General features: G+C 33.5%; 2 protein-coding genes across 3 annotated transcripts; both read right to left on the bottom strand.

Moving 5' to 3' along the window:
• Positions 1 to 2,188: 2,188 nt before the first annotated feature.
• LOC133191422 (cholecystokinin receptor type A-like) lies at positions 2,189 to 20,566 on the bottom strand. 2 transcript variants are annotated; one of them, XM_061327180.1, is made up of 2 exons: positions 20,492 to 20,566; positions 2,189 to 3,925 (listed from the first exon to the last, which is right to left on the bottom strand). In XM_061327180.1, exon 2 carries the CDS (start codon positions 3,891 to 3,893, stop codon positions 2,400 to 2,402), a length of 1,494 nt encoding a protein of 497 aa, XP_061183164.1. In that variant the 5' UTR covers positions 3,894 to 3,925; positions 20,492 to 20,566; the 3' UTR covers positions 2,189 to 2,399. The 2 variants fall into 2 exon arrangements, with proteins under 2 accessions (XP_061183164.1, XP_061183165.1); XM_061327181.1 differs by lacking the exon at positions 20,492 to 20,566 and adding an exon at positions 17,037 to 17,165.
• LOC133191421 (cholecystokinin receptor type A-like) lies at positions 8,568 to 10,806 on the bottom strand. Its single transcript, XM_061327179.1, has one exon. The coding sequence runs from the start codon at positions 10,788 to 10,790 to the stop codon at positions 9,246 to 9,248; it is 1,545 nt and encodes a 514-aa protein (XP_061183163.1). The 5' UTR covers positions 10,791 to 10,806; the 3' UTR covers positions 8,568 to 9,245.
• Positions 20,567 to 21,087: the final 521 nt, after the last annotated feature.

Below are 21,087 nucleotides of genomic sequence, written 5' to 3'. Positions count from 1 at the left end.
GATTTTAAAATTAAATTATAAGGAATGACTCTAATTCTTGGCCAAATTATTCGAGTATAACCTGGTTTGGGTCAGTTTACGCTGTTTTATAATCCGCTTCGCGGATTATAAAGCGTAAACTGACCCAAACCAGGTTATACTCGAATAATTTGGCCAAGAATTAGAGTCATTCCTAATATAATTATTCAAAACTTCTCAAGAGGAAAAGAAAATAGATAACACTACGATTTTGGGAGACACCCCTTATCATTGTTAATTGATAATACGTCGTCTCTATATAAAAATGTCGAGTTGAAGGCCACTCTTCTTCTCAATATAAGTTTTACGTTTGTTTCATATGAATATAAAATAGGTCTACTATTCCTTCGTGTAGTACCATCACCTACTAATGCTTCTTTATTTCTTTAACTTTAGGAATAAGAGATAGCATAAACAGATATTATTCTTTGCCATTTATAAAATTATCATTCGAAGATGCCGATGGTTATATAATGAAAATATTATTAGTCATAATAGTTTGTAATTCATTATGAAAATTATCACCTATTATCACTTCAACCACTCTGTAGAAAGGAATGATCATCTAAATACCTTTCATTTTTAGCAATAGTTACTTAAATTGCAACGTTGTACCTCTTCTAATATGCCTACATCTAGCACTAGCCTGGTTATGGTTTTACGATTATCTTCACTTGTCGTGTTATTCTTCAGTTTGGCCTTATATTAGCGGGTTTATCAAGGGGTTGCTAAAAGGACCTTGAAATATTCAGCCCATCTACTATCTTGGCTTCGTTCTTTTCATTTACTTATTTAGTAGTCTGTAAACCCATTTTCCATTTATTTATTTTTTAGTTAGACTTTTTGGAGATATTTTTGCTGGGGGGGGGGGGGGGGGCTGAGACTGCCGTTGAACGGAATGTAATTTGATTGCAAGGAAATATTAAGCTTTATCTTTTTTCCTTTAAGTGAGTAGTTTATCGATTAAGATTTATGTTTGTTATAGAATTTTCAATATGAAGTATTAAAAGACAGTATATTAAGTATTTCATGTATGGAATCCAAAACTATCAATTTTTTTAAACATACCTATACACAAAAAACCTGAGTACTTTATAAGATTCTAGAAAAATTTAACAAACAATTCGGAAAAGTGCTTATAAGATGTGTACCTTTATTTCCACATTAGAGTGCAATACATAATATTACAAGGCGTGCATGGTTATTGACCATCACGTACAATAAACATATGGGGTGAATCACAGTGCATTGATCGTGAAGATGAATAACAATAATTGTTTTCGTTTCAATTTTGGAAACTTTACAAGGAAAAAACCCGAGAAACTTTAAAAAAGAATTGTTATTATAGCGAAATACCTAGGCGCCTAATGCAATAAGCATTGTTGTAAAGTCTATGTTCTTGTCCTCAAAGACTTTTTCGAAAAATGAAGGGTATCTTTATTTTATATTAGATCTTTCAATCCTCACCATGCAAAAAAGGACACCTGAAAGAAGTTTCCAATAAAGGTGACAGGTGCTACATCAGAATATTGTATTGATCAAGTTTTTTTCTTTTATTGTACGAAATATCATTACTCATTTAAGTCAGTGATATGCCTTAACATAAATTCTGATTAATGGGGTCTCCATGCAGAAATACTTGAATTTGAAAATTGCATTAGGTAAACAAATGACGGTTATATTTACAATTTGGATTATTAATTTTGCATACAAAAATATACTGAAAATAAGTCATCCTTCAATTTACTCAATGTTTGCAAATCGTTTGTAGACGGGAGGGGAGTTAACTCTCAAATTAGCTTGGACCTTTGCTGTTTATTAACAAATTGTGCTTCTTAGTAACATTTTTTTGACTTCTTAACTCCTCGTCTGTAGGATCATGAATGAGGATTGTTCATGCAATTGTGATGTAAAAATTGTATAATAATCAATATAAAATCATGTTTTCAATCATAGGTATTATTTAATGAGAAAAATGAACTCTTAATTTATGGCAAGAAAACAACAACAATTAAAACGGTCAATATTTGATTGAATGAAAATCACACTGTATTACTTTACAATTTTTTATAATAATATAGTTCATATAACATGTTTTTCTCAATTTCTATGAAGTGAATTTTTAAAAGGAATTTTACTCATAAAATATCGTTTTAAATATTTTCTGACATTACAAATTAAAAGAGACCTATTTGAGAACTTCAGTTCGGATTAGGAAACATATATTTCTATCACACACAAAGTTTATTTACAAAATTATTTAAACATCTTTAAAATGTTTCCAATATTTTCATGAATAATTTACAACATTTTTCATGATAAAAGAATTCACTGTATAGAATTTTAGAGACTTCAGAGACAAATAATTATCACAAAGACCTTTAGTGACCACTATTTTTACGACGAGGACTTCCATGATATCTATTTTTACGTCTAGCCCAACAACAAAAACATGCAAAGATAAAATGCCTAAATTCAGTATTCAGAAACCCATATATCAATGGATTTACTGCATTATTGATCAAAAATGATCGCAAAAAAATTTGAAATGCCACCAGTTCCGATTTTGAAAGCAGGTTTGGTTCATAGCCTTTTGCTACTGTTCTCCACGTTACAAGACATAAGTATGGTAAGAAACTTATGACGTAAGCAACAGTAATTGACAGCATGATAACCGTGTACTGTCTTGTCTTAATGCTGTGAGTACTCATTTTCTTCTGGTCTACAATTTTGATGGATTTTGCTTCATTAATTTCACCTTTACGTTTGGACCCATCCTCCTCTGGTGATGATTGTACTTGATTTTGTCCCAACATTGTTTTTGTTTTGATAGATTCATCTCTTGTATTAATGCCATTTGTTGAGGTTTGATCGGATAAAGCCGCATTGGATCGAGATGGAACCAATAATACATTCAATTCTAAAGGGTAATTAACAGTCCCAGAATTTCCTCCTCCATTGAAAGGATTCGAGGTATCGATTTTAATGTCCTCTGGTGATGTCACCAGTTTTTTCGTCATTAATTCCAAAGTTGCACCTACAATGGATCGACCACTATCCCTTCTGTTTGGCGTGGAAAGGTCATCCAAATTAGGATTTTTTGTGAAACTTGAACTCATCTTAGATCCAAGACCATCTGTTTCTTCTGTATTTTGCAAGGTGCTACTTTGAGGTTGCGCGGTAGAAATTTTTCTCTTCCGTTGCGCATAAAATCGAAAGCTTCGGAGTTTGAAAATCTTTTTTCCAACCCGGCAATACAGTGCGATTAAAGAGGTGTTGCATATAATGAAGATCAGAAATAAAATCCCATTGTATATAGCTATATAGAATTTGTAAGAATCGTCTCGCTTCGTTGTACAGTCTTGCCCCACTGCCCCATCAATTTCTGTAAGATTGACTTGCACAACGGTATAAAACAGAAGACTGGGCCATGAAATACATAAAGACGCAAAAAGAACACATGATATTATAATCTTTGCCATTTTAAAGCTTAACTGGGATTCAAAAGGCTTGCAAATTTTTCTATAACGATCCACTGCAATGGCAAGAAGAATCAGCCCACTTGATATAGCCATGAAATAGTTAACGAATCGCAAAACTTTGCATGCTGCGGCATTTTCAAAAGTGTAGAATCGAATCAGATCAACAAGTTCCATAGGCATGGAAACCACACAAGCAATAAAATCAAATACCGCTAACGCCACAATAAACATGTAGGAGGGAGTCGGTCTCAATTTGAAACCATAAAAGTAGACAATAGCTGGATTTCCGACAAAGCCAACGACCATAAGGATGGCGACGAAAATGATCGCCGGAATAATTGTTTGCACGGCTTCATCGTTTAGTCTTCTGACGTCATCACTAAAATTATTCATCCTCTTCTGCTCAGAGTTTCCGGTTTAAATTCCTACAAGATAACAAATTATTACGTATTGTAAATTGCATTCACAATAAATGATTTCAATTTAATTGGATGAGTGAAGATATTTTCCATTGCAACACTATCGGCCTGAACAATCAAAATTATACAAAAGTATGTATTGCATGTGCGAAATTTCCCTCTTCCCCAGTCAAACCTCTGATTTCCTCAATGTACATATTCCTAACGACCAGTCCTTGAATCAGCACAAGAATGTATTGTTAACAATTTATCAGGGATAGGATACATTTTAGTCGATAGTTCAGACTTAATAACTATAGAAGATTTATATAATTTTCAACATCTTGTTAATTGAAGTTTGTCGCCCGCGTGGCCCAGTGGTTAGAGCGTCTGCTCTAGAGTCGCGAAGTAAGGAGTTGATCCTTACGTCGCGGAGTCGAATCCCACTGTGGGACGTGGAGACCGGTCCTTCGGATGAGACCGTATAAACCGAGGTCCCATGTCGCAGTAGGTGCTGGCACGAAAAAGATCCCTCACTGCTCAATGGCCGTAAGTGCCGAGTATAGGACAAAATTTGCAGCTCTCTACCGGCAAGTGGTGGCGTCTCCATATGAGTGAAAAATTCTCGAGTGGGACGTTAAACAATATACAAACAAACAAATAATTTAAGTTTTGAGGGATGATCTTGAATGTAAAAATACATATTTAGGTCATAAACAACAACAGAATTACGTTTGAATTCAATCATGGTAAAGATTCCAGAAAATTATTTATGTCATGCATAAAGTATGCACCTTCAATCAATTAAGTATGACCTTCAATCAAGATCATACTTGAGTATGATCTTCAATCAAGATCAGGTTACACCTTTTAGTCACATTATATCATCAGCAAAAATATATTTAAGTTTAAATGAACTCCATTCAATGGGTTATAAAAGTCAATACTAATTACCAGTTATCTTGACCTCTGACATTGAGTGAGCATCATGACAGACTTATGTCCTCTTCAAGTCAGATTCCATTCTAATCAATAGTCTCTGGGTTATAACTCGGACATTTTCAGTAATTACTTTGAACTTTGAGATAAAAAAAAGCACATTTAAAGTTCATAAACAACAACATACATGTATAAAACCCTGAATCCATTCTAGTCAAGGGTTCGATAGGTATGACCTGCACATGATTTGTGAGGAACAGATAGAAAAACAGCTAGGACTGCCAAACATACAGACACTTACACAAAAACTAAAATGACATCAATTGTGATAGGAAAAATCTCGATGTTTTCATTTTTACAGTCATGTCGGGAATTTTAAAAAGTCTGCTTTAACCATTTGTAAACATGTGTTGTTTTGCGCGAAAAACATAAATTGTTTGTAATGATAAAAGGAAGATAAAGTCGTTATGGACTTCATATTTATCAAAACAAATACATGTTATTGAAATGGAATGATATTGTCTGATATTCTTCAATATGCAAACCACTTTGAGGTACATGTTTAGCATGCCTTTCCACTATAACAATGAAAATATGAATTAAAATCTCACCTCGATGTAAATTTTTGGTTTCAAGTTACCCAAAATGCTAGTACTTAGAGTTGTCAAGGAAAATAAAACGTTTTTAGGGGGAGAGGGAAGGGGGTTATGTATGATAAAACAAAAACAAGAAAGTTTCCATCTTTTTCTGTAAATCTTGTTTCCTACAGATCTTTATAATTGATTCTGGTACTATGTGCCAGTCACCTCAGAGGTAAAAATATATGCATTTTATTTAGTTAAGGGTATTGTTCAGTCTTCAGTCTATATTTGTCTGACTTGATTGTTTGTGACAGGAAGGTTAACTCAGTTGGAAAACCTTTTTACCCTATACCGCTTTTCCCCAAACTTAAAAGCTGTGTATTTTTGTAAATAATTCTCATCTATAAAGATTTATATGACACATTTTGGTTACAAGCAACAACAATAAGTTTTAAGTTAATCATTTTTATAATCCTATGTAAAAGTTATAACAATCCTCTAGTAAAGCTTAAATATTATTCCAGTTAAAACTTCTGTAATAAGTACGAAATTTATAGGCTAACAGTTACTGTTAATTTAATTAAGTTGAATAATAGCAATTGGTACGGTTTAAGAGATATTAAGTTAAATTTTAGTTTATTTAAAATCGTAAATAAAAATATGAACTGTCTACAGTGATATGACAAAACATATACAACTTTAACCTTACGTCATTGTTTCTCAGCAAAACTTTTTCATCTTTTTTAAGCAATTTTCTGTATTTAGTGATGTGGCTTTAAGATTTAGTCTTTTTGGAATTGTGCAGTGTATGTTAATTTATTATTTTTGGAATCGTGCCACAGTTTTTATTTTTATTTTATTTTACTTTTGTTTATAAAAGTATTATAAGACAGGACAAAATGCTCAGACCTTTAATTATGAAACCATCTTGAAATTTAATTTTAATTAGCAAAACATTTTCGATGATGTTAATGTCTGATAACTGAGACAGCCTGTCTAAACAATCTAAATTATTTCTATTTTTCCAGACAATTCTTTATTGTGAAGCATGAGGGAAATGGGGGGGGGGGGGGGCAATGTAATCCTGGAGCACAGATGGGGAATGTTACCAAAATATTTTGCGATGATAGGCCATAAATAATTAAGAATCTTAATAATCCGAGAGTTCACAATTCCAGTTATTGGCTTCTGGTTTTGTCACACATCCCCAAAACCATCAGACACATCCTTCCTGGATTGGAGCTCTATTTCACATTTTTCTAACTATTATATTTCTTCACAGGCAAAAAAAATTTAATTTTTTTTGCCTTGCATGTAGATACAAATCATTGTCAATTTTTCTTTGACATTTCTTGTCGTGTACCCACCATTGCTTACAATGACAACACTAGAGAATTAAAACTTAATAATACTGGTCCTTTGTAACATTTGACAATATCATAACTTTCCAAAGTCATCTAATTTCGTGTTTAATATGCAGAGGATATTTTTATTATTTGTATTATAGCACATTTGTAAGAGCCACCCAGAGAATTGGTCACAAACAAAGATAACGTGCGGCCATATGGATATATTTTTACTTCACCTGATTTCTTAGAAATCATTTGCTACATCTTTCAATGAAATATATGGAGATAACGAACAGTATTCAAGCTCAAAAGTCCATTAAACAATACAAAATAGGAGCAGAGCAAACACGGACCTCCAAAACATCAGAGGTGTGATCAGGTGCCATGGAGGAGTGAGCATCCCCTGCCGACCGATCACACCCGCCGTGTGCTCCTTGTCATAATCGGGAAACAACGGGAAAATCCGTCGACAATTCAGTGTGTAAATGATGACCTAGCAATTAGTATGAAAAACGTCAGTCAGCATTTGACTCAATGATAAATTGTATTTGCAGACAAGATCATTTTATCGACCATAAAACTTACGAAATGATGACATTAATCGAGACTGCTGATATTCTTGTTTCATCAACTTGTTTGTCAATAACTTACCTCGTTTTAGAAATTGTACATACGTAGAGCATGCTCTTGCGTATCAAATCAACTGAGATATATAAACCTCGTAGGCAGGTGATGAAGGTATATTGCTGCATAAAAAAGGGAAGTTGACGATTGAAAAGTAAAAGTCATCACGTTTATCATAAAGCTTGGTTGTTAGATTACCATTAACGTCTTTTTCAAGTAAAATATCCAAATATGAAACAGATGTGTCAGACAAATGAACAAAAATATTTAAAGAATAAAGCAAACGATAACAAGTATATGACTGAATGTACCAAATATCACTATATATACATCTATCTGGGTATCATGCAATGATTTGTTTTCTTGTCTTTATAATAATACAAGGAAACAAAAAATATTTTTAGAAAAAAAAATCATTGACAATCATGAGCAATATATTTGGTCTTAAAGGACCAGTTTTATCCATTGTTCATAGCAGATAAATTTGCAAAAAAAGGAGATAACAAAATAATGACTATCATTGAAAGCTTTTCAACGTTCTAATTTAAACACCAATATATTTGCACGAATGACCCACTGATAAGGGCTTGTTTACCTGTTTCTGTAATAATACTAAAAAACATCAATGTATCCATCCTCATGATGTCTTTTTAAAGGAAAAACCCAAATCCCCTATTGTCCCCATTGTTAGAGATTTAGTATTGTTAATCACGATTGAAAAATTTTGATCTCATCGTATTAAAATCTCGTGGCGTGTGCTTCTCTATTTGTAATCTCTTGTTAATCAGTTTTCGTTTATATTATATCAATGTCAACGCACTTCTGAAACATGACGCAGAGGTACATGAAGAATTTTTATATCTAATACTCTTTGTCGAATATCTAGTATGTTTAAATTTTTATAAATCTACATAGTCTGAGCTGTACATTAAATAAGTTGTTACTTTTGAATAAGAATGGCCGTAACAAAGAGCATCAGAAGATATAGTGCTTGTTAGGAAAGTTAGAAATGAAATAGACTCTGAGAGTACATGAAACTTGTATGTCAAAACACAACTGCAATTTGAATTTTACAAGTTCCTTTAGGGAATTTGAATACAAAACAATGGAAACATAATTTAATTCCAAAAAAAAACAAAAAACAAAAACAAAAATATTTTTTAAGAATGAACATTTGATTTAAAAAGACGTGCAGATAAGTCATGGTGATCTGTAACGGCCGTTCATGTTGATCTGGAATAGTCGCTCATGATGATCTGGAATGGCCGATCATGATGATCTGGAATGGCCGATCATGCTGATCTGGAATGACCGATCATGGTGATCTGGAATGGCCGATCATGGTGATCTGGAATGGCCGATCATGGTGATCTGGAATGGTCACTCATGATGATTTGAAAAGGTTGCTCATTATGATCTGGAATGGCCGATCATGATGACCTGGAATAGCCGATCATGGTGATCTGGAATGGCCGATCATGGTGATCTGGAATGGCCGATCATGATGATCTGGAATGGTCACTCATGATGATCTGGAATGGCCGATCATGGTGATCTGTAATGGCCGATTATGGTGATCTGTAATGGCCGATCATGGTTATCTAGAATGGTCGCTGATGATGATATGGAATTGTCGATCATGATGATACGGAATTGTCGATCATGATGATCTGTTACGGCTGCTTATGATGATCTGGAACGGCTTCTTAATTATGATGACATGGAGTTGCATCTCATGCTGATCTGGAATAACCGCTCATGATAGCTTTAAGTGGCCTCTCATGATGACCTTCGAATGACCACTCATGATGACCTGGTATAGCCGCTCATAAGGACCTTATTTTAAGTGGCCTCTCATGATGACCTGGAATGGCCACTGTTTTCAGATCTGGGCTGAGGAGGACCAATATACTCACGACAACAAACACACGCTATGACAAAATTCCTAAACTCTGTATTCAGAAATCCATATATCAGTGGATTAACTGCACTGTTTATTAGAAATGACCGAATAAAAATTTGAAATGCCACCAGTTCTGATTTGGAAAACAGGTTTGGTTCATACTCCTTGGATAAAGTTCTCCATGTCATGAGAGCCAAGTATGGTAAAAAGCTCACGATGAAAGCGACTGTAATTGATAACATGATAATAGTGTACTTCTTAGTGTTAATGTTTTGAGCACTGGTTTTCTTCTGGTCTATATCTGCATTGCCGTTTGCGTCTCTAGTTTCTACTGTGCTAGCTATGCTTTGGTCTCCTTCTTCTACAAAGGAAACTCTCGAGGATTCTCGAACTTGAATTTGTCGCAACAAATTGCTTGTTCGAGCAGATCCATTTCGGATATTATTTGTAGAATGTATGCCAGTTCGTTCCGACAAGGCAGAATTGGATCGAGGTGGAACAGATACTTTATCCGACTTTAAAGCGTTATGAAGACTTCTAGAAATGCGAAGGTTGCCAGCAGATGCTTGTCCTGATCCATTGGAAAGCCTCGATTCAGATCGTTCAAAGTCTTCTGGTGAGGGCGCCACTTTTCCCGTCGTGAATGCGATCGCTGTAGCTGTTGTCGGTCGACTACTTCCCCTACTAGGTGGCAAGGTGACTTCATCAAACTTGGCAATTTCTGAGGAATCCGAATCCCTGAAAGATCCAAATCCTCCAGTTTCTTCGGTGTATTGCGTGGTGCCACTCTGGGGTCTCGTTGAAGATCGTGTTCTTTTCCGTTGTGCATAAAATCGAAAGCTTCTGAGGTTGAAGATTTGTTTTCCAACGAGACAATACAGAACTATCAGAGATGTAATAGCTATGATGAAGACCAAAAATAAAATCCCATTGTATAAAGTAATATAAAGTTTGTAGGAATCGTCTCGCCTTGTGGTACAATCCTGACCCACCGCTCCAGCAACTTCTGTTAGATTGACTTGCACAACGGTATAAAAAACGAAGCTTGGCCATGAAACACAAACCGACCCAAACAAAATACATGGTATGATAATCTTGGCCATTTTAATGGTTATCTGGGATTCAAAAGGCTTGCATATTTTTCGATAACGATCCACTGCAATGGCGATAAGAATCGACCCACTTGATATTGCCATGAGGTAGTTTACGAATCTCAGAAGTTTGCAGGTTACGGCACTTTCAAACGTGTAGAACCGAATTAAATCAACGAGTTCAAGAGGCATTGAAACGGCACAACCCACAAAATCAAATACTGCTAAAGCTACAATAAACATGTACGATGGGGTTGGTCTCAATTTGAAACCATAAAAGTAGACAATGGCTGGATTTCCGATGATGCCGATGATCATTAGGATAACAATGAAAACCACAGCAGGAATGAGGGTCTCCACAGCTTCATCGTTTAGTCGATTGACCACCTCGCTGAAATTATTCATTCTGTCTTTCTTGTTGTTAGTTATTGCTGTCACTACAAAAACATGAACCAATCATTACCTACTGAATACTTTTGAAGATTTATATCATCAAATTTCATATATCTAAAATCGCTTATAATAATCAAGGAAACTTTATTAAATTTATCCGAACTGTTATAGATTGAGCAAAAAAAAAATCTTAAGGAGTGTCTACTTTATCTCTTTATCTAAAAACAGTTATATTACGCAAATTTTTACACTAACCTATCAGGTTTTCCCCCTAATAAATATGCCTGTTCTCTTTCTTACTTCTTTAATTATCTTGACATTACCATATCTTACAATGCACTTTTCACTTTTCGCTCATTTTTTTTTATTTGGATAAGTGTCCTAGACTATTACACTTTTCTTCACGTTGCAGTAGTAAAGTATAATGTAGCATCGTGACCCAGAACTTAAAATGTGTTTGTTTAGATCACAATTTCGACAAAAGATGTAATTCATATAAACCTGAAAAGAATACGGATTAGATTCTGGGTGAAGGCGTTTTAAATCGACACACATCCTAGCGCTGTCTTTCTTTGGTCAGAAGATTATGAGTGCGGTAAAACTACTTATTTAAAATATTTAGTTTTAATACAATGTCCTTCAATCATTAAGTTGCCTTCAAACACCCAAAAAAGAGCTTGAACAATAAATTATCAATCTATACATGCTTAATATGTTTGCACGCTTTGTGTTGACTTAAGAATTTTAATTATAACAACTTAAAGCTTTTTAAGCATTATTTTCAACCTTTTTTAAAACTTATTCAAGTAAATGTCTACACGAAAACTGATAAAATCTCGAACCTAAATTACTTAAAACAAGTGTATTTTGCATATTATCTGAGGGAATGTAAACTAAACGGTTAAAAAAATTTTTCTAAGCTCGATATCTTAATTTCTGATTTATTTTTAAACATGCATAAGATGCAAATGACTTAAAAATCAAAACTCACCATTGTCGTCTCTCGTGTACAATCGTTCACAAAATAAAATAATTAACTATATTTTCTTCTCTAGCTCTCCTGCCACAAAAAGACACATAGAGGCCTCAGCGGGACTCTCCTATGCAGGAAGGTAAGAAATCGCCGTAGTATTACGAAGGTACAGCCGATTATGATCTCTAAACCTTTTAGCAATACACTCTTTAAACACAATACATTTTTTAAGAACCGGCAAAGATTGACACAGCTTAGAATGTAAGGCTGTGATTTAAGTTCCTATTTAATAACTGGGGGGAAAAAGATTAAACGTAGACCTACATTTCTTCATGATTGTGAATCAGTACTCGCAGATTAAATGTTTTCTTTACGATTATGACTATTTTGATTTAAAACCGGCGACGATCCGCCCACAACATTAATGTTTGTTTATATTCAGTAAAAACCCTGTCATAGACCAGAAAAAATGTGTATGCGTATTTTGCAGTGTGTTTAGCATTGCACTTAAGTGAAGAGAATCATTTTATGATTGTATAGATGTATAACAGACTTGGTGAAATCAGCAGTGACATTAGATGTAAGACAGAACTCCATAATTTAGAAGTTGTAAGCCGTCATGGAAGCCTAGTGGTAGGGCGTTCACTTCGTGATCGGGAGGCCCGTGTTCGATTCTCGTTCGCCGTACCGCGTCAAACCTAAGACAAAAAATGGTAGTGACTGTTCTTTTTCTTCGCAAAAGCCAGGCATTAAATGTGAAAGTCACAGGACTTTCGGATAAGACCTTAAAAACAGGTCCCATGTCACGGTTGACTTTGACTCGATAAAGAACCCTCAATGCCCAAAGACCCTGTGTGCCGAGTACAGGTGAAACCTTCAAAGATATATAGTGACGTCTCCGTATGATATATGGGACGTAAAATAACATACAATCAATCAGAAGTTGTAAAGACGAATAATGATCCCCACAGAAAAATAATTGGGGTTCATTTTTCGACGACATCAATGAAAAAGGTAAAGATGACGAACTGTGACGGATCTCAAGAAAACCTACAAAATAATACAAATCTGTAAACAGGCTAGGGAATAAAAGATAGATCCCCGGAAATTCCGCCGCGAGCCCTATGTATTTATCAGGTAGCAGGAACATTCCGTAGTCAAATTTAGTGCAAAAAACAAAGGCCTGACAACTGGATGAAACACGTCAGCCAAAATACGACCCAGTGGATAGGTTATATTTGCTAACAAGGGCATTGTAACGACCACAGAATTAACTAAATGCTTACTTTAGCGATAGAAAACGTAAATATTTTATTGTAAAAGAACCTAAAGGGTCAATTTTTACATGTGCAATATATACGAAATTGACCTCGATTAAAAAATACCTTAAATTCCAAAATTTTGAAATGGTTATTGATGCGTTTTCCTGATAAACATTGGATGGACATGCAATTAAAATGTGCTAAAACAGAATTACATGTGTTCCTATTTATTAGTCCTGTTGTGTTCTCAGCACACAACAAATATTGCACAATAGATACGTTTAATCTACCTTTATCATCTGTTTCATATTTGGATATTTTACTTATCAAAGACGTTTATGGCCGAATAACAACTAAACTATAGAAAAAATGGGATTAGTTCGGCCTTTCCATTGTCAACTTCTCCTTATTTATGTTGTAACATTCCACATTCATTTGCATATGGTGTTTATGTCTACCAATTTATTCGGTAAACTTTTAGACAGATACAAGATACTAGCAAAAAAGTTGATGTCACAGGGTTTTTTTAATAGCCTCGATGAAATCAGCATTTCAATAATTTCTTGAACGTTATTATGCCTTGTTAGCAAATACAATTATTTTTCAATATTTATGATGCTAGCTTATACATATTGTAATAATAGAATCTTTAAAAAGTAATAGTAACTTTAACAAATTTACAAAAATCCATAAAGGCCATAACTTTTCTGAATAAATTTGTACGGAATATAATGCAACAGTATAAGGCCGTTGAAGCCCAGACAAAAAAATATATATTGAAATTTGTTCTGACAATAAGATAATTGTTCAGGCAAAATTGTTCTTCGTTCGTCCGAACAAGACACTTGTGTGGACAAATATGTTCTTCTTTCGGACGAATTAAATATAGATTCTGAAGAAAGTAGATTTTATATAAAAATTGAATTTGTTCGGATTTGTTCAAATTCGCTCGGACGGACTGAACAGTTGAGTTGAGAACTGAGTTGTTGACTGATGTCTTTCATCGAATTGCCATTATTTTTATACTGAACTGACTACGGATTTTTTCCATTCATCCGATCCTGACAAAGAGTACATATGTTTGAACAGATTTAATTTTCTTCTTCTTTGCACAAGGTTTATCATTCCTCTGATAAAAAAGAGCATCCACAAAATTCAAAGATGGTACACCTATAATGAAGAAGTGAAGATAACGAACAGAAATCGATCTAAAAAAAATCTACATCTAATACAGGGCATAAAACACGAACTTCTGGAAATTCCAGAGGTAGGATCAGGTGCCTAGGAGAAGTAAGCATCTCCTGTAGACCGGTCACACCCGCCTGAGCCCTATCTATACTGATCAGGTACAGGCAGAATATTCCGTAGTCAAATTTAGTATAAAAACAAAGGCCTAATACATATAATTGGTATGAAACACGTCAGCCAAAATACGACCCAGTGCGAGTTTATATGAGCTATCAAGGTCATTATAACAACCACAGAATTTACAAAATGTTTACCTTAAACGGGGTTGTTGAAATCTCTGTAATATCTACTTATCTGTTATAAGCTTGCCTCCGCTTAAAAATTGATAGTACTCAGAGCATTCTCTTAGTACCAAATATATGGAAAGACGTCAACACCATACGCAATTGATAGCTAATTAGTACTCGAAATTATGGAAAGTTGAAGATGAAAAAGCTGTAGTCATCTTCTTTGCCATATCGTTCTTATCGTCTATAGTCAGTAAAACATCCAAATATAAAACAGATGTGGCAGATTCCGTGGTGTCTTCAATATATCTAAATGTCGAGTTGAAAGCCACAGCAAGTGTTTTCTTTTTCTCATGTAGAAGTTTTTGAATAAATTCTGCTTCTTAGGCCACAAACCTCTTGATTACATAAATATATCCTTAATGAAATTTACAAGGGGTCAGTATTCTACTAGGGTCATTTTTCTTCACTAAGGTAGATTTTAAGGGTGATTACACTTTTTCTACAGGCAAAAGGGTCATTTTTCGACATTGAATAATGACCAGCGGTCATGTTTCGACGGCAATTATTGATCGGGGGTCATTTTTCGACGTCTATAAATGACCCAGTAGATATTCTACGGGGCTCATTATTCGTCTCTAATGACGTTGATTTAAAAAAATAATGCATATACACATTTGGTAATTAATTAAACATTAACAAGTACATATTTAGCATGTTTATATATGCTTTCTTCACGTAAAATACTGTTCAGTTATATTCTTCATTCATAAAGACCATATTATTTAAAACTCCAACTTCAGCGATGAATATAATGACTGCACGCATACATTTACTCACTCACATACTTAAATTCAAGACATTTCTTAAATTGTTGCTGGATTCGTAGATTGTTTAAACACTACTGACGAAAAGCTAAAACACAGATGTAATCGGTGTATTCTTTACCTAAGTACTGTTGAAAGTAAGCGCTTTGCGTATAGTTTAAGTATTCCCTCGTTATAACAATATGTGAACACACTACCTACTTATCATTTCCAGAAGTTCGTTTTTTTTTCTATCTAGATCCAAATATGTACGAGAGAAATAATGCAGAGGGAAAAAATATGCATCTCCTACATCATCACAAACACGAAGAAAAGAACGAGAGGTCTATTAGACTAGCCTGACTCGAAAAGCCTTTACTGAAATTGATGAATTAGTAATGCTATAAGCTGGTTATGATTAAAATCCGTTTGATTCTGGAAACCCTAAACAGATTTTTTTTTCATAAGGAAGTTTCTATTAAATTTTCTATTTTTTTTTTTATTTTTCTATAGTACATGTATGTACAATTTTAAATCCTTTTGGGTGCTCCACCATATTCCTGGTGGCCACAATTCGACACATCGCGACTATTTTAAATACAAATGATGCTTGTATGATAATTTCACAATAAGCTTACGAGAAAATGTCAAGAAAATGATCTTCCAGTTTTTAATATTCTATCATTTTATACAATGAACCCCAAATTCGGTCTCTCCCTTAAAACGTTACTAAATTTAAGAATATTTTTTGCATATAAATTTCCTTTAAGTTTATGGGGAGTCGAACAAGAAGTTTGTGCGGAGATTCATCAAGTTCAAGTAAGAAGAATATGCAATAATTAAACATAAGTAATAATCGCCATCACGATCATCTTTGCGGTTAAATTAAAAACTACAAGCGGAGTCCCTATTTTACAATGATTTAGTAAAAAGGCATTGCTAACACGCGTTTAGCTTGAATTCCATACAAACACCGTTAACACAATGACCATATCCACTTATAAACAAAAAAATATTTGTTCCAGTTGTCAGGTACAAGTACAATAAATGTTTTCTACTAGATAAATAATATACTGGAACTTCGACTTTTTGTAAACTGTTACCAATGTAACCACAGCGACAATAAACTGGTGTATTTGAAGTTATATTTCTTTTTATTGTTCTGCGAGAAATGTATGTACTTATTACAGATTTGAGTCAACATTAAAAGTTTATATATATATATATATATATATATATATATATATATATATATATATATATATATATATATATATATATATATATATATTCGAATAAATCTGAATGTGAAAAGTGCATATGAAAAAGTATTTAGATAAAATCACAAGACCATTCAGAGAAGTCATGATTGGATGAAATAAACAATAAAGGATTATTCACATTTTTTATCTATTCCGATGTTGTTGTTTTGTTTTGTTTTTTTAATTTTGTTTTAACATTTTTGTCTGTACGTGTAGAAAATCCATCATTCATAAAAGAAAAAGAAAGCGGGATGTTTTCTTGTTTTCATGTATAGTGAATGTTTTCAGATATTGAATTAATTACACTGTTAACCAAAGAAAGGAGAAAAAGATATATTTGATAAGTACATCTGTGCAGATTTGTAGCAATAAAAATGTATTGTGGTTTAAAAGTCATAATTCTGAGACTAGAAATTTTAGAATGTGATTTTCAAACTTAAATGTACAGGACAATCAATGGACTAGTAAAAGTTTACTTACGTAAGATATTCATAATCCTACAAGTTCCATAACAAAGGGAATATAATTATAAGCGGTGAAGGTCTTTGATTTATGTTTGTTATGCCTAATCAGTCCTTTTCCGTCAATTGTATTAATCGGCAGATGACCACTTTAGACATATTTGACACAGGAGAACTGTCAATTATCCAAGCGTTTTAACTTCCAACATCTACTAGTAACAATCAAGGTTATTTGTGGCCAAATAAATTTTTAAGTAGTTGGTAAATTTTACGTCCGTCTTGGTTTTCCAAAAATGTATTTTAAAAATGTTAAACAATTCTCAAACTTGCATTAATACAGCAAGCGGTGATATTAACATAATTATGAAAGAAGACATTTTTAATTGCGTCTCATGCAGACCAGAACAACACGAAGGATAAATTTACCCTGCTTCTGTCTGTCTGTCTGTCCGTCCATCTGTCACATCTAATGTCTTTAGAACTGTACGAGGTAAAAAAAAAATGATATTTTGATCATGTATTCTTTGACACTATTGCTTTTGTAAAATACTTAGTACCATGGTTACCAAACTGGTGACCTTTCAATGTGACTTTTGATCTCATTTTCAAAATAGTCCAGAATGCCGATACACAGCATATTTTGGATATTTTAGAGGTGAGTTTGTGCTATTTAGCATGTGCATTTTTTCTTAAGATATTACGAAAAATACCTGCGTAAAAATCCACTTGACTTTTGACCTACTTTTAAAAAATACTCTGAACGCTTAATTTATCTTATGTCTTCTGAATTTTGAGACGCAGGGCTTCGATAACTAGTATATATATATTACATGTTTATGAGGTCATGACACCGTACTTTTAATCTGAATGATATAAAGTTACAACAAAAGCGAACTCTCGCTACAGTCACTCTTCAGACGTCCTATCATTCAAGTTACTTTTTTTTACTTGAACCGTGTCAGTATGAAAACAAACTAACTAGTCTATATTTTAAATGTGATTTTTTTTTTTCAAATACTAGTACTTAAGTTATTATTGAATAAATTAGTCATGTCCTTTTTTCAAGATAGACAAATTTTTATGCATCAGTATTACTCATATTGGCCACTTCAGTCCGGGTAATCAAATTCTACAGTTTTCTTCATAAATGTTCAGAATAGGACAACTAAAAAATGAATTCGGACAGGTTGCATTTGTTGGCAACTTGTCCGATGGACAGGCGGATCAGTTCTGCTGAGTCGTGCTAATTACGACTCTCCCGTTTGGAGTGTGGTCAATCCGTTCCACGTTATAAATATTCCGTTTTGTTCTTCCTGGTTCTATTGTAAATACAGTGTCAGAAGCACGAGGTTTCCTACATGTACCTTACGAAGTGGAAAACTATTATCATTTAATAATGAACATATAGTCCTCATCAATGTGTATAATTTATTACACATGAGCTGAGAGTTCCAGATGAGACTGAATTGGTCATGGCCTGAGAAACTTCCGGCACTCACGTGACTGTCGAGGCTTATGGACCTCTTGTTTTACTTATTGTAAATTTTTAAATGAAATAATACAAAATGCCTCTATAATACACACACACACCCTCAGACACACACACCCACACCCCCCCCCCCCACACCCACACACACCCACCCACCCACCCACCCACCCACACACACACACACACACACACACATATATATATATATATATATATATATATATATATATATATATATATATATATATATATATATATATATATATATATATATATATATATATATATATATATAATTGAAGAGTAATATGAAATTAAATGAATAATAAAATGTTTTAGTTAATCGTACACCTTGGTGGGGGTGGTTCAACAATGTTCAATAGATTATGACTCCTTTTAACTGTTACACAGAAAAGGAGGTATACATGTATCTCATCATTTATTTTATTTAATTTATTTATTTATATAAATCTATTTATATAAATATGATACAATACATTCAAATACATACAAGGTTCAATGATTTTAGCTATCAATCTCAGACATTGTATTTCTGAGCTATGTCTCATCTTGCTTCATTTTCTTTACGAATAAATCAACAACACCAACAACACCTTCTTTTTCCAATGGTCGATTAACTAACCGATAAACTAAGTTCATTGTACTGTTATGTACAAAACGTTCACATGGTTTGTCTTGTACACTCTGCAATACACACACATGTACTGTAATGTCTTTAGATGTTTGACATCTGTTCCTTGTATGATATACAATGTAGAATTGTATTGTATATTCCATTTTAATAAATATAAAATGTATTCTGTGTTTGATAAATTTTAATTCAGTTTTATACACATTTCTATTCCGTATTTTTTTTTTTTTTTTTTTTTTTTTTTTTTTTTGGACTAGTGAATTAAAAAGTTAAAAAAGGAGGGGAGCTCTTGCTAAAATTGGCATGTTTTAAATTACCGTAAATTAAATTGTGGTAAAATTTAGAAATTTATTTCAATATTAAGGATTATCTCCCTTATGCATCCATTTGTCAGCTCTTCTGTTTTTTAAATTCAAATTTTGAATTTTACCGGGTGGCAGTACATACAAAATTAACTTTACATTTACTGCCAAAATTCAGAATTTCCAACATGACACTCAAATAATAGATTCATCCATATGAAGATACTATGGTCGATATAATGACCTGCTTTGTAAGTACAACCTATCATTGGGTCGTATTTTGACTGACATGTTTCCTATCACTTTTAGGCCTTTGATTTTACTCTAATTATTACTATGGTTTATTCTGTTAACCTAATAAATATAGAGGGCTCAAGGTGGATGTGACCACTTACTCCTCATCGGCACCTGATCCCACTTTGTGTTTCCAGGGGTCCGTGTTTTTGCCCTGTACACGATTTTCATTGTTTGCATGATTAACGAGATCTGTCATTGTTCAATATCTTCGGTACTAGCTTGAAAACACGGATTTGTATTGACTTTCTGTGGTAAAATTTAGAAATTTATTTCAAAATTAAAGATTATCTCCCTCATGCATAGCTCTGATCTTTAGACGTATTTGGCTCCATTCTTTGGCACCTTATTAAGCTCTTCAAATTTTTTTTTATTTAAATATTTGGGATTTTCAACGTTTCGGCATGAGCATTACTGAAGAAATAATTTGTCGAAATGCGCATCTGTTGCATCAAAGTTGGTATATTATAAGATTTACATTATAGTACGATTGATTTCGTTCAATGAGCATTGGCTTACGGACCAACTTTGTCGTAAACTAAATTTTAAGATAAACAAACTAGTAAGGTTGTCTGCATTTTCATTTTTCTTACAGTTCTTGTGGTCACTCTAAATAATTATCAATCACTACACTTGTAAATATATTAAATAATACTATATTAGTATATGTAGCTGGAAAGTATTTCGAAAAATGAAATTCAATATTTTGTTAGAAAATAAAGATACGATTAGCCTACCTATATTTAGTTACCGAGTTTGGCCTGGACAGCCTCTGACCTGAGCAAGATGCCTGTTCAGAAAATCTCCGATTACTTGTAGTGGACATATAAAGTATAAGGAAGTGAAATTTATTTATATAAGTTTTTTAGAGTGCTCTCAGTCACTTAATTGTTTAGGGTAATATTTCACTTTAGGTATGAATGTTTACACTTCAACATCCTCGTTTGCCGTTAGCCGACAGTGATGCACTCAAACTTAACTAAGGCTATGATTCTATCTACTTATTTTTCTTGTCTTCCCTCAAAGGTGAGGATACATACTGCTTTAACCTGGATTCTTTTAAATTCTTCTCTGTTTTGCTTTGCTTCTAAACCAAGGACTGATGCCAAGAAAATCACAAAACATGTTAAAAAATGTGTTCATGTGAGGAGAAAAGGCAGTTATTTCATCCTACGAACATAGGACTAGAATTGGTCAACTTTTCCTCAAAAAATTTTCAGCCTTGTCCACAATGTAAATTATCTTAGTGGTCCTGGACACCCTTAACACTCCTAACTGGATTTGCTCTGGCACACAATAGTGTAAAGACTTTTACAAACCTTTTATGTAAGAA

This window comes from Saccostrea echinata, unplaced genomic scaffold (assembly GCF_033153115.1).
Source record: "Saccostrea echinata isolate AGI-Se365-2 ecotype Australia unplaced genomic scaffold, CSIRO_AGI_Sech_v1 ptg000023l, whole genome shotgun sequence".
Lineage (NCBI taxonomy): Eukaryota > Metazoa > Mollusca > Bivalvia > Ostreida > Ostreidae > Saccostrea > Saccostrea echinata.
Note: the sequence above shows the minus strand (reverse complement) of the source record. Positions and strands in the feature narration are given on the sequence as shown.

Coding starts and splice junctions, on each gene's coding strand:
- LOC133191422 (XM_061327180.1), bottom strand. CDS start 3,893: ATGAATAATTTTAGTGATGACGTCAGAAGACTAAACGATGAAGCCGTG.
- LOC133191421 (XM_061327179.1), bottom strand. CDS start 10,790: ATGAATAATTTCAGCGAGGTGGTCAATCGACTAAACGATGAAGCTGTG.